Raw genomic sequence first — 13,414 nt, forward strand, 5'->3', positions numbered from 1 at the left:
CAATAGATGAAGATTTTAAAACAGAGATGAAGGACTTCTTAGGAAAAGAGGATTAAGCAAAAACATAGTTTTATCTTTCTAATTTTCTTTTCTTTTCAGTTATTTTTTTTAATATTATTTATTTTGCGGTTGTTTTGTTTTCTGATTATTTGCTTATTTGTTTAGTTTGTTTTATTTACTTTTTGCTTTAGTTTTCTGTTAGCTGCTTTTTTTTGGTTATTTTTATGTCTTGAATTATTTTTCTTGAATAAATTTAAGTTTTAATTTAATTCGTTTTCTAGTTTATTTTTCTTAAATAAAAAAGAATTGGAATGTTAATATGTGGAAAAAAGGAATTTGTGTTTAAATATTAAATAGTGAGATGAATTAGACACAGGTTAGAAAGGAAAATATGATTGAATTTCTATTCAAATGTAGTTGAAATTGTGATACATGAAAATTTAACAGGATCGTTGATTAGAACAGAGAATGACAAAACATAAAGGAATGAGGCCAATTAAACCAAGTGAGTGTGAGAACCTTATACAGTTTTGAGAGTTTTACTGATGAATTGACAATTGTAGTTGCTTAATTTTTATTTTGTGTTACATCATAAAAGAGCATGAAGATGATTGAGACATTTGTGTTAATTAGGAACCCAAGGCCAAATAGCCAACCTTTATCTTATTAGAATTCCATTTTTTTATATCCCCTTTGGGCCAAGAATTTTTGTTATTATAGCACCCTAACCTTTGATATATATTTCCCTACCCTTTGACTTGTCTAAGGAAGGAGAACATAGATGCAGTACATATAGAGAAGGGAATGGTTGGTTCTGATTGTTGAAAGTTGAAAATAGGAAGAATATATTCCTATTGAAAAAAAGAAAAAAAATCGTGTTGGAAATCATGAAAAGGTAGAAAAAAAATGAGGAAAAGTGTGAACTAAAAAAAAATTGTGAATAGATAACATATATGTTCTCCATAATTGGATTGTAGGTATGTTTTTCTTCTTTAAGATGTGCATTTTGTTAACTGAAAAACCAATACTTTTTGGAAGCCTAACCTCATTACAACCTTGGAAAAGACATCAAGATTCTTGTTTCTAATATGTTTATGATAGGAAGATGAAATGAAAAGCAACTATGATTTATTATGATTCAGTGAAAATAGAGAGAAACACTTACCTGTGAGCATATGAGAAGTAATTTCTTAATGAATTGTCATTATATTGTTTTGATTTTATCCTAGAAGTTGATTGTTTTTATATTTTTCTATATTTGAATTTGGAACGTCATAAGTTTCTAATTTGATTTGTTGTTTAGTGAATTAAGTTGTTTGATATTTAAATTCAATTATATTCATTTACTTTGTTCGAGGACAAACAAGATTCTAAGTTGGGAAGAGTAATACGTGTCTAATTTCAGTAATATTTCATATTAAAATATAGACACTTATGAGTCTTAATTGCTAAATTACATATAAAATAATCTCTAATTTATGAATTTATACATTTTTTATGATCTTTATTTGAATAAGAATTTTATTCCCAAATTTTGTGTTAATTTCAGGTTTTTAGGGAAGAATGAAGATAACTGTGTTAAAGAGAATAAAATAAGTTAAAAGGAGAAAGTTGTAAGGCCCGGAACGCACAAAAAGAGCAAAAAAGTTCTACTCAGCAACGATGGTATCAGAGCCATTTCGAGCCTATCCTAGTGAGTATTTGTTGGGCTTATTAGGCCACCCGCTATCGGGCCGCTATCGGACCACCCATAATATATAGTCCCACGCACAAGTTGACAGTCTCGGCGTGAGGGGGTGTGTTGGAGATTTCATTGTATATAAGTGGGTGCAAACCTCAACCTCATGAGCCGGTTTTATGGGGTTGAGTTAGGCTTAAAGACCACTCTGTCAGAGAAATTGGACAATTTTATGTTTTTGTCACTTAGCTCATCACCGCAATGTAGGAAGTTAGCTACCCCTAGTAAATTAGGTTAAATAGGGGGCTATAGGCTAAACCTTAGTGTGTCAAATTGATAGGAAAACACCATTGAGTGAATTGTTATCTAATTGGAAGAATAGGAGGAGCAGGAAACATTAGAGGAGGAAATTGTCAAAGAGAAACATCCTGGATCTTCTTTTCATGTCATCCTTGCGTGTACTAGTCATTACGAGTGACTGATTCTACTCTTTGAGATTTAGAGTAATATGTTCGAACTCTTATGTATTGATGTGATATTTAAATATAATATAATATTTTGTTCTTGATTGATTATTAGTGTTGTTTTTTTGCTTCTAACTTTTGATCTAGAATCTTAAATCTAAAAAAGTATTTTTAGGGTTCTGATCTAAACAACAATAAACAATACTTAACATATTTGAGTTCTAAGAATAAACTTGAAATGTTGATTGTTATTAACGTTTGAGCTTGATTCTAAGTTGTTTGTATAAATATGCGAGGATTCGATATAAATAAATTTTATACAGGCACCAATTTCAATCAAAGAACATAATGTAAACAAACTAATAAAAATACATGAGAGTGAGAAAGATGAAACCTAATCCCTATTTTTCCAACTTGAAGCAACCAATTCTTTGTTTGTTTTCTTATTAATCATCGTCAACACAACACTTTCAACACACTTTTAATTGTTATGTTTTATATTAAGCGAACATTGTACTTGATAATTCAACTGTTACTTGCAGGGTTGATATTCGTTCTTAGGGACAAATTATTACTTCTGACAATGCAGTGCACTTGTCGTAAAAAGAAGGCATCATTATGAAACTTGACATTTCAACTAGGTTGACACCCCAAGTAACAACAATCATCTACCATCACATGAAAAAAAGTATTATTAAAAGAAAAAAGAAAAAGAAAGAAAATACAAAAAACTATGGGAGAATTAGACCAAAACCCATATGTTAACAAAAACGAAACATAGGTAGACTATACCTATTCTTAAAATTCTAAGAATAGACTAGGTGAAAGACTATTATACCAATGAAATGAGTCTATATGAATAAATCATAAGTTAGACAGCTTATCCGCACAACAAGTTAATAATGCATCCTTTGGACATTGATGGTAGTTAATTCAAAGGAAGTTTATGTTAAGAGTGAAATTCATTTTTGTTATTATGAATAAGTTGTGGGGTAGAGAAAAACTTATTTAGTGAAATTGTTTCAAACCTACATAACTCCAAATCTACGAGATTAAAGTTATTATAGAAAATGATAACTTTAATTATTATTTTAACATCTTGGGATATCTTCACAGCTTTGTTAAGTTTAGAAGTTAATTAATTGAAGTCGTGAATCATGAGACAACTCCCGATCTCAAGAAAACGTGTTTCACCTACACAACTTCAAGTGAATTTAAAATTCACCTCCTATAGGAGTCGTTGAGGTGCTCAATGAGTCTATGAGCATGATGCTGTGGTGCATTTGTAGGAGTCGTTGAGGTGCTTAATGACTGTGAACATGATGCCGTGGTGCATTTGTTATCTGTGACATGATTAGCAATGGTTAGTGCGGGAATGAGTCATTGCTTTATTGGATTGAATTTGGCAAAATTCATTGGATGCATGTTTGTAATTTGGCAGAAGCACTTCGGAGTGGTAATTTGGTGATAGCTAGTGATCTTTAAATTTTATTAGTTACTATTAATTAATATAATTGAATGAATGATACGGTCTTGCCTTTGAAATGTAAGATCACATAATACACTTATTTATTCAAAACGCAAATGAGTAAAAGCAAGAATTGAAAACTTAAATGTGAGATCAGAAATTTGATCGAACATACACGAGTATTTGCCATGACATGTTTTGAGAAAAATTTAATTGAATCTGGGTTGATTCATAAACCAAACACAGCACACTAATTTATACACGTTGGCATTATAGAAAAAAAAGCTCCACTATCTTACATTGTTTGAGAAAACAATGTTTACTGCATTTGGGTTGGGCGATATGGCAGGAGTGATGACTTTCTGTTCATAGTTCTTAGCTTCAGAGGACTCCAGACCACAGGTTTACGTTGTAGAGCAAGAACAGGTTGATTCCTAGGGGGCCCCATCATCCTGGAATCTGCCTGTGTTGGACTGTTCATCATAAACTTGCTGCTGCTCCTTACAGACAATGGTGTTGTCATCATTGATTCTCTCAACTCTGGCAATGGAACAAACAAACTTGAATACCTATCTTTCCTTTGGCATCTTATCCGTGATTGCTGACTGCTTCCACTGGTAACTCGGAATGCTGCTGAGGCACGGAGTGGAGTTGACATGCCAGAAGTTGTGTGAGAAGGTAGTGTGGCAATGGAAACCCTCCTCCTTGGCTGAATGACCTGCGTTGTTGATGTTGAAGGTGGTCTCACGGCAACGGACACCCGCCTCCTTGCCTGAAAGAACTGCCCTGTTGTTGATGGCGCAGATGGCCTCACGGAATTGGTGACCATTGAAGCCCTTCTCACATTGTTTTCCTTTTCATTCATGAATGTGGTGTAACTCTTTGATCTTAGAGGACACTGTGGAGGCAAGGAGTTGGTTATTTTTCTCAGTGGTTGTCTGAGTTTGGATGGATTCAGTGGTGGCTTCTTGTCTGTCACTGTTGTCTGAGCTTTTGTGTGTTGCGATGATAATGACGGTTGAGCTGAAACAGCAGCAAGTGCTCTACTTTCTTGCTTTAGTCTGTGCTTTCTTTCTTCAGCTATCTGGTTCTCCAGGTCCCGAACCTGTCACGGAGTATATGAAATTATGAATCACTTTGAATAGAAAAGATAAACATCATATTGTCTGAGTAACTTCCACTGCATGTTCTGAAGAATATACCTTTTCCTGAAGGGTTTTACAATGGTGTTCTCTTGCAGCAAGCCTGAGTTGCGCAATTTGCAAGTTATCCTGTAATTTCTTTGTTTCCTTCTCGTCCTGTTTGAGCTTTTCTGCCTTTAATTATACAAAATTTCTGAGCTTCAGGAATTGAAAAACCATGGTTATGTTTATTAGAACAATTTCACACTAGCTTACCATTTGCTTGTACTTAAACAGCTCAGTGTGGTCTACTTGCTTGCGAGCTGGGCCACCCTCGATTCCACGGACGCGGGTGGCGAAATTCAGTGAGCAAAGTGTCTCTCCCAAGTCTGCTGAGCTTGGACTTACCTGCACAAACATTAACGTTTTGCAGTCTCCACCTGCATTTCGACCACATATCAAACACTAACAGTTATAAAACTGCAGGCGTGAAATCAAAACACAGTCATTTCCAAAGGATCATAAATTCATAATGTTGAAGTGGAATCTCACCTAAAGAACTTTGCAGCATATGAGTGAGTTTTGAGTTCCTGTCAAAACCAGAGGACACAAATAATAATTAGAATAAGGACCATTCACAGTTCGAGTGTATTTAAGAGAGGAAAAGAGACTTGCCTGTAAGGAATGTGAGCTGATTTAGAAGCTAGGGCAGAAATAACATCACCAAGCGCTGAAAGAGACTTATTTATGAATTGAGATTCCTTCAGTCTTTCTCCTTCAGCTTCAGTTTTTCCCACTCGCTCACTGCCAGCTAAGTCTACTAGCCAAAGGTGACTCTTTGTTCTCTGGCCATTAATTAAATTTTCTCCCATTACAGTTACCCGTAACAAGCTGCATGTAAAAGCACCTCTTGATCATTTATCTATAATTATTAATAACACTTCTGCCAAAACTGTGAGTGTCATTGAGATAAAGATATTACATCTACTGGCCCTAAAGAAAGTAACTGCCTCGGCTTAAAACATGATCTATTAAAGGAAAAAACTACTATTTAATTTAATATGATTAAAATATTTAAGAATTAAGATCTTCAAAGGTATACAATACATATAAGTTTAGAAGTAAAAATAAAGTACAAGCAAAAAATGAGTCAAAATGAGTCACTCTGTAAGAATCTAGCTGTACCAGTGAGAACGGCTGCTAAGCTCATTTGCACAGGTGGATCCAACTGATCTGACTAGATTTCCAGTCTTAAGCATTTCCCACACATCTTCTGTTCCGTAAACACGAGCTTCAATAAGTCCAGGGACATCTTGGGTTCCTTCGGCAGCTTGCTTTATCTCCAATCTAAAGTTTAGAAATTTGTTTTCTTCATCAGTGAGTGATACCAAACATTTTATACATCAAAATTCCATGCATCCAGTTGGGTAGGAGCGAAGGAAAACTGAAAACTACATTAATTCGTTTATTAGCTGGTTGCAGATTAGTTGACATGTAGAGATGGTTATACAACTATGCATCTCAAAAGAGTGCCTTGTTTAGAACCACGAAACTATAGTGTCATGTTTCTATCCTTTTCAGATTCTTTATCCAGCACAGCAATATGTCAAAAGAATTCTCAGATCTTGTTTTTATTAGCACATTAACATCATATACTAATTGGCAGCTAAATTCTAGAACAAAAGAGCTACAAACGACAATGCTAATTACTCGGGAGATCTAAGCACTCACTTTTTTGTTGGTTGAGTTGAATTTTCCACCAACAGATCTCTTATCTTCTCATTGTAAACCTCCAGCATGCTCACAGACAATTCATACTTCATTGCGCCATGTCTCTCTTCAGTTATCCGAAATAATTCTTCCAGGGTTCGGTAGTTAACTCCCCTGTGTTCTGGTGTTCCTTCCATAGTGAATGTTTTCCCAGTTCCAGTTTGCCCATAGGCAAAAATGCAGACATTGTACCCATCCAATACTGATGTAACAATGGGTTTGGTCTGTTGAAAAACAGCATCTGCATAACACAAAATGCGTTCAGTCTCCATAATTTTCCATAAAAAAAATTCTTCATTGCAAAACCAATAAAAGATGCAACTTTTTCGTTACCTTGGTTATCTTCTGGCCCAAATACATGATCAAATTTAAATTGCTTTTTAGAAGATTCTGCACAAATGACTTGAAGTTCATTATCTGAAGACGACTCAAAATTGACAACAGATGCAGACCCATTAGCAATTTCACTCTCATTTAATGGTCTGCATCTGCAGAAAACTCTGATATTCCCCTTGAGTTCAATTACTTCATTGTAAAGCCGCCTACGCTCAGAGGACTCATCCAGGTACTTTCTTTTTAAGAGTTCATATTCAGCACCTAATACCAGAAGAAAATCCCAAAAGCTATTAAAATTATAGTTAAAAAATTAACCATATATATATAGAGAGAGAGTATTCAACTTTTCATGTATTTTTGTAGTTTTCTACTAGAAGCATACCGAGAAGCTGCACGGACTTCAAAACATCAGTGCCCGGAAAAGATTCAACAGTGAGCTTCACTTCATCAGACAATGCTATATGATCCTTCTTCAAATCCTAAAGCATGAACCATACGGTAAAATAAAGTTTACGAAAGATAAACAGAATGCGAACAGAGAATCCAGAAATCTAAGGAAAAGAAAGAGACATGATTCAACGTGGGTTTAAAATAAGACTAAAGATTTACCTGAATTTTGGTGCCGACATCAAGTATTTTCTTCAATATGGGAAGTGTGTGACCCTTATCCGGAGAAGCTTCATGGGTTCCATGTGACACACTGTTTTCATCCATGGAGTCTGAGTTCTCGTTCACTTGCTTCGATACATCCTCTGACGAATTTCCACAAATCGACAAACGACCCAGCATCAGAATTAACAACGTAATTTGGCTGAGATTAAGGTAATTGATTTTCTTTTTGTTCGTTCCAAATGGAAATGGGAAGTTGAATAGAGAAAAGAGAGGGAACCTGATTCAGGAGTGATCAACGGTTGTTTGAGTTCGCAGTCAAGAACGAAGCGGTGGAATTTTTCAGCGAGCATTTGGATTTGAATGGATTGATCTGCAAGAATCGGCGATTTGCGTCAAAGAATAGGTGATTAATTCAATCAGTGAGTAGAGAGAAAGTGAGAGTACCGTTCATGGTTCTCTGAGAGAATGGTGACACACGATTCCAAGATCCAACTTCCTGAGCAATAGAGAGCAAGAGAGCAATAGGGAGCAAGAGAGCAATAGGGAGCAAGAGAGCAATAGAGCAATATTGTACCGTTGTTTTCTTTTTCAGATTTCAAAGTTTGAAACTACAACGGCCGTTTGACAATATCAAATTCTCAGGAGCGTCCGCACCTGTTTTGGGCCTTGGTATAGGCAACCCAAACTTCGAAAGCCCAACCTTTTTGTGGGAATGGGCTATGTTGTTTTCATTAAGTTCATTGCTTCCTGTACCTCCATACATTTTTTAATGCATCTATAAATATGAAAATTCTCATCTAATCTTTTTTTAATTGTATAATTTAAAAGTCAAAAATGTCTTTTAGATTATCTAATTTGAATTCTGGATTACAAAATTTATAATTCATTTTTTTTTTCAAAAAAAACTTATGAATTACCTAATTTGTAAATTATTTTTTCTTCTAGATTGCATAATTTAAAAAGTCATTTTTTGGAAACAAAAAATAATTGTGCAATCCAAAATTGGTAAGTGGTGGCTAAGGTCACACTCGTTTTAGTGAAAGTTGCAAGACGTTATATAACTCGATTAAACTCATAATTTGAAAATTGATAAAGTTTATGATGTGCTCCTTAAAAAATGTTTGTCAGAAATGACTTAATATTAATATATTTTATCATATAATAATTCTGAACTAAAAACAGTATAACTCTATGATAAAAAAAATAACGTATAAAATATAAATTATTAAAATATCCAAGTCATAAATCATTACAATAATTCCGAAATATTTTCTTGCCTTTTAAATTTACGGTTACAGAATCTTCTTTAAGCGTGTCAATTTATCTACAACTTTTTCTCCTATAAAAAAATTCCACATTTACGTGTCAAACTTTTACTTTAAACAAGTGAAACATAAAAAAAAAAAAATGGTGTAAAGTCTTTTAAATGGTTTGAATTAGTTGTAAATTCAGATTATATATTATATACACTAACCAATTTTATAAACAATAAATAATCAAGTATTAGTGACTAAATTAAAGATCTTCTTAGAGAGTAAATAAATTTTTGGTTTCTAAATTAGTTTAAATTTTTGGTTTCTAAATTAGTTTCTATTGTTAAATGATTTCTAAATTGGTATCAAATTAACTATCAAAGTTTTTCTACCAAATTTAAAATCTAAATAATTAATAATTAAAACATTGATTACTAATTAGATACTAATTTAAAAATTATTTCACAATAATAGAAATTAATTTAAAAATCAATTTTTTTTAGTTTCTAAAACGGTCTCTAATTTAGTTACTATTACAACTAATTATTTTGGTTTCTAAATATTGATTTTTATTTGATAATTTTCATATTTGTTGTTATTTTTTTTATAAATTAATTCTACATTATAAAATTGATGTCATATAAGTTAATATCTGTCAAGTATGACTTAATATTAATATATTTTAACATTAAAGCCTTAATTAATATTTTTGAATAATTAAAGATTTTTAAGAAGAATAAAATTTGATTTTTCCAACATTTTTGTGTGAATATAATATATTTTATTTAAACACCAATCTGGTTTTTATATTGGAGTTATAAGGATGAGGGTATTGAAGTAGAAGGCATGGTTTGAAAGGAGGAAGTTGGAAGCAAATTGCAATATTGGTGAATTATTATCCATGGCCTTTGGGCAATGAACAAATTAACACTTAACATACAACACATAAATGGCTTCTTCAACCATAGCCTGCAACTTCCACTGTAACTACCATCCTTCAATACCCCTTCCAACCTCAGCCACACCTTTTTCCTTATCTTTTTCACACCCTCTACTTTGCGCCTACAATGGCCTTTCCCTTCACCCTTCGAACTCCACCTTCAGAGTTTTTGCCAAGTTTGAGAAGTTCCAAACCGAATCCCCAGAGCCTGATCCACCATTCTCCTTAGAAGAAAATATTGTTACTTCTGTTAAGGATGGTGATGAGGAAGATGACAGGTATTACTACTTTACAATTTGGAGATTATTATTTTTGTAAGTCTCAGGCAACAGTGGGTGGATCCTGTTACTATTTTCCATACATTGGACTCTTATCTCTGTGAAGGATGTTTTGTTTTGTTCTGGATTGTGTTCTAGAAACTCAATGTCTCGCATTCTTAGGCAATTTAAGCGTGTCTGTCAATTTTGAGTCACCATATTTTGAAGTCATATGGGGATAGGAAAAAGGTAGATTGATGAAGTTAGATATACATTCCAATGGGTATAAAAAAGTTGTTCACTTTCTTGCTTTCTATTGCAGTTGCTTGCCTTCAGACTTGGAGGGTGCAGTGAGGCAATCTAGCGAGGCCGCAGGCTTATTTGTATCTTCAGGAGGGATGAGAGCCACAGTATGTAGAAGAAATGTTTTTCCTTCTTTTCTTTATTTCACACAAAATTGTCATTTGTTCCAAGTTCTGCACTGCTGGTTTAGGAACAGTTCCAATTAAAAATATGTTTCTTTTATATTTTTTTTTGGAGGATGAAGATTTTTCACTAAAATGTTGTGCTGAGCATCTTCTTTGGCATGGCAATCCTTCTAACGAGCTTAGTCAACTTAACCTGGTTAAGATCAATAACTTTATAAATTTAGCATGTTAAAGGTGAGAAGAAGTAAGAGCAAAATTATTTTTTTCATTATTTTATATTATGTAACTAAATGTTTAAGCCGAGGCAGCTTAAAAATGTTGCTATGGAGAATGCAGTTTACTGAGGGATTGGTCTGTCAATCAAAGTTAATAATTGTTTTCTTTCAGTTGCTTAGCGCCAAATGCATCTTGTCCTAAAACTATTTTTAACTGTCTTACAGGTTGAACTTTTAATCCCCCAACTGCAATTTTTAGATGACGAAGGTGCGCAGGTTGAACTCTGGGAATTGTCAAGGATCTTTTTGGATACACTCATTGAGAAAACAAAATTCCAGGTTAGTGGGATGTATTCCGGTAGTTATAAACTTACAGCACATGAAATTATGAAGGAATATTTGAATTTGAAATGTTTTTCTATTCTCTATTGTTGGAAAGCTGCCTTAATTGCAGTATGTTAAAATAGAGTATTTAAGTGGATGCAATCCTTTTTGGAAAAGTCTGTTTTTGTAAGATTGAATTTGGTTCAAACCTAAAGTTTAAGACCTTTCTTACCTCTACATACATTCTTCATAATGTGATTGCATGTGGTATTAATATGTTCACGTCATTTAAATAGAATAGGTTTCTTTCTAGTGAGTCACTATCATAACTCATCCATGCGGTTTCTGTAATATTGGATGCACAAAAATATTTATGCCATCTATAGCGTCCTATTTCCACTCCAATGCATTGGTCTCCGTTGTAACCTAGTACACAAAAGGGATGGTTGTGCTATGATCACCAACTTTTCTCCTTGTGATATAAGTATCCACAAACTAGATGCTTCCTGAGTATTATCTTCATTAACTATTGTGCTTTTGAATTCGCTAATGTTTTATGATATGTGTAGTTTTATTTTGGAAGTTGTAAACTAGGTTGCTAAGTTTCATGAATTTGATTGTTAGAGAGTTAAAGCCATATTTCCAGATGCTGGTGCAGCAGCCCTTCTGCAGTATCGGTGGAAAGATGCTATATTTAGATTTGCAAGGTAACTTCCAGCGCTCAGATTAACACTGTATGTTTTGTTCTGCCGGAAAAGTAGTCGTGGGGTGTACTATCATATATTTGATTCTGACGTTTGCACTGCACTTAGCTACTAAAGTACTTGTTGGCTATGCTGTTGCTGTCCATAACATTTCAGTTCTTTTGCTATTTATCCAGCTTGAGTGACCGGAAGCCTGTGGAAGGTGATGATGAGATTGTGGTTATGATTGTTCCAGACTATCAGATGTTAGAATATGTGGAGAAAATTGCATCCAATCTTTCAAATGATCCAGTAAATCCCTTGACTTTCGCGATCTCTTGAAATTTAAACATCCGTCTACTGAAAAATGTGCTAAACATTCCTCATCATGAGGTAAAACAATTTGTGAAAGCTGCTTATATGACAAGGGGTTGGTACTTCTCATATTTTTCGTTCCAGAGAGCTGTCATAAACTGCGAGATAGATAGCCACCTCTCTGCCATTTCAGCAACCTTTCATTTAGTTTAGAAATTGCCAATGCCATGTATGTTTGTATTATTTACAATTTTCTCTCAAACTATACATACAATGGCAGCCTAAACCCCTCATCATGTGGAATCCACGCCTGATTAGTGAGGATGTCGGAGTTGGGTTTAATGTCCGGAAATTAAGGCGCTTCTTTCTAAGGTACAATTTCTGAGCCATTACATGGTTTACTACTTAAGTTTCAAGTGACTGTAAGTGGTATTTACATCAACTGGGGTTGGATTTTTGTGTGCTTGGTTTTTTCTGCTATTATATGTGTTAAGTTCCTTGAGTGCTTTTCATTTTTGTGTTCTTTTCATTCTTAATGCAGTTTATTTTGTAAAATTGGTTTTTCTGATCCCACTAGACTACAAAATTCTGATTTTTTTATTGTACAGCACTTTTACAACTGTCTATTTCATGCGACCTATGCCATTTGGAGCAATCTTCAGGTGTTATCCAGGGTAAGTCTTCCATTCCATCTCATAAGGTTATTGTTATATAAATATGGATCTTATTGACATCCTATCTCGACTTATAAAAAAATAACTTTTGAGTTCGTAAGTGGATTATCTGGTTCACTTGATTTTTGAACATGCAATCTGGTCTTATTTTTATATTCTGTTTCCATGGAGATAAAATTGATGAAATCATACACTGTTAATTGCAAAGCTGAAATTATTTATGATTTTTTGTTTTCTTCCTGTTCTGTTGATGTACTCAGACAGTGGAAAGTGTTCAGTGATGACAAGGACAGGCCAAATAGATATTTGCTTGCCAAGGAATACGAGAGCCGTCCCGATGCTGAAGACATTGAGGTTACTAGCTTCAATTCTAAACTACCTTGCCTTATCTAACCATTTTCTTAGAAAAGAAGAAATTGAATATAATGAAAATAGCATTAGAGAAAGGAAAGAGAGCAGATTTGTTTGGGGAATAACTCCTAGTTATAATCAATATTACAATAGATTAATCTCTCAGGTAACTTTTCCTTCATGTTGCAGATTCTATTTGACGATGAAGAACAGAAATCAGAGCAAGGGCAAGGTTTGCTAGACAAAGCGGCGGGCATATTCTCTTCAATTAGCAGGATGATGAAGTCTATATGATGATTGATCTTTCATACTAGTTCTCTTCATAGCGCATCCCACACCCATTCATGTCAATTACATGTTTGATCCTTTAAACTTAATTTTAGAAACCTTACAACTTTCATTATCGTATACTATGATGCAAGTTTACATGTTGTGATGTATTCTAATTTGCGCGAGACACTTTTGTAGGTGAAGTGTTTATCCCTACTCTGTATATAAGAAATGCTTTTTTCCCAGTTCTTTAAC

At 33.9% G+C, this 13,414-nt stretch overlaps 2 protein-coding genes across 3 annotated transcripts; one reads left to right on the forward strand and one right to left on the reverse strand.

Moving 5' to 3' along the window:
* Positions 1-3,689: 3,689 nt before the first annotated feature.
* LOC137829826 (P-loop containing nucleoside triphosphate hydrolases superfamily protein) lies at positions 3,690-8,078 on the reverse strand. Its single transcript, XM_068636781.2, has 12 exons — positions 7,894-8,078; positions 7,727-7,819; positions 7,447-7,589; positions 7,220-7,316; positions 6,835-7,098; positions 6,463-6,742; positions 5,917-6,078; positions 5,407-5,622; positions 5,284-5,321; positions 5,008-5,171; positions 4,813-4,926; positions 3,690-4,715 (listed from the first exon to the last, which is right to left on the reverse strand). The coding sequence occupies exons 1-12, from the start codon at positions 7,898-7,900 to the stop codon at positions 3,930-3,932; spliced, it is 2,364 nt and encodes a 787-aa protein (XP_068492882.2). The 5' UTR covers positions 7,901-8,078; the 3' UTR covers positions 3,690-3,929.
* A 1,423-nt stretch (positions 8,079-9,501) lies between these two features.
* Positions 9,502-13,413, forward strand: LOC137829829 (DUF1995 domain protein, putative (DUF1995)). Of its 2 annotated transcripts, XM_090304604.1 has the most exons (10): positions 9,868-9,920; positions 10,222-10,309; positions 10,440-10,561; positions 10,768-10,881; positions 11,491-11,573; positions 11,747-11,861; positions 12,145-12,236; positions 12,473-12,538; positions 12,799-12,892; positions 13,079-13,413. In XM_090304604.1, exons 3-10 carry the CDS (start codon positions 10,553-10,555, stop codon positions 13,181-13,183), a joined length of 678 nt encoding a protein of 225 aa, XP_090160730.1. In that variant the 5' UTR covers positions 9,868-9,920; positions 10,222-10,309; positions 10,440-10,552; the 3' UTR covers positions 13,184-13,413. The 2 variants fall into 2 exon arrangements, with proteins under 2 accessions (XP_068492885.1, XP_090160730.1); XM_068636784.1 differs by lacking the exon at positions 10,440-10,561 and having other exon boundaries at positions 9,502-9,920.
* The last annotated feature ends 1 nt before the right edge of the window (position 13,414 follows it).

Source organism: Phaseolus vulgaris, chromosome 7 (assembly GCF_051622355.1).
Source record: "Phaseolus vulgaris cultivar YP4 chromosome 7, ASM5162235v1, whole genome shotgun sequence".
NCBI lineage: Eukaryota > Viridiplantae > Streptophyta > Magnoliopsida > Fabales > Fabaceae > Phaseolus > Phaseolus vulgaris.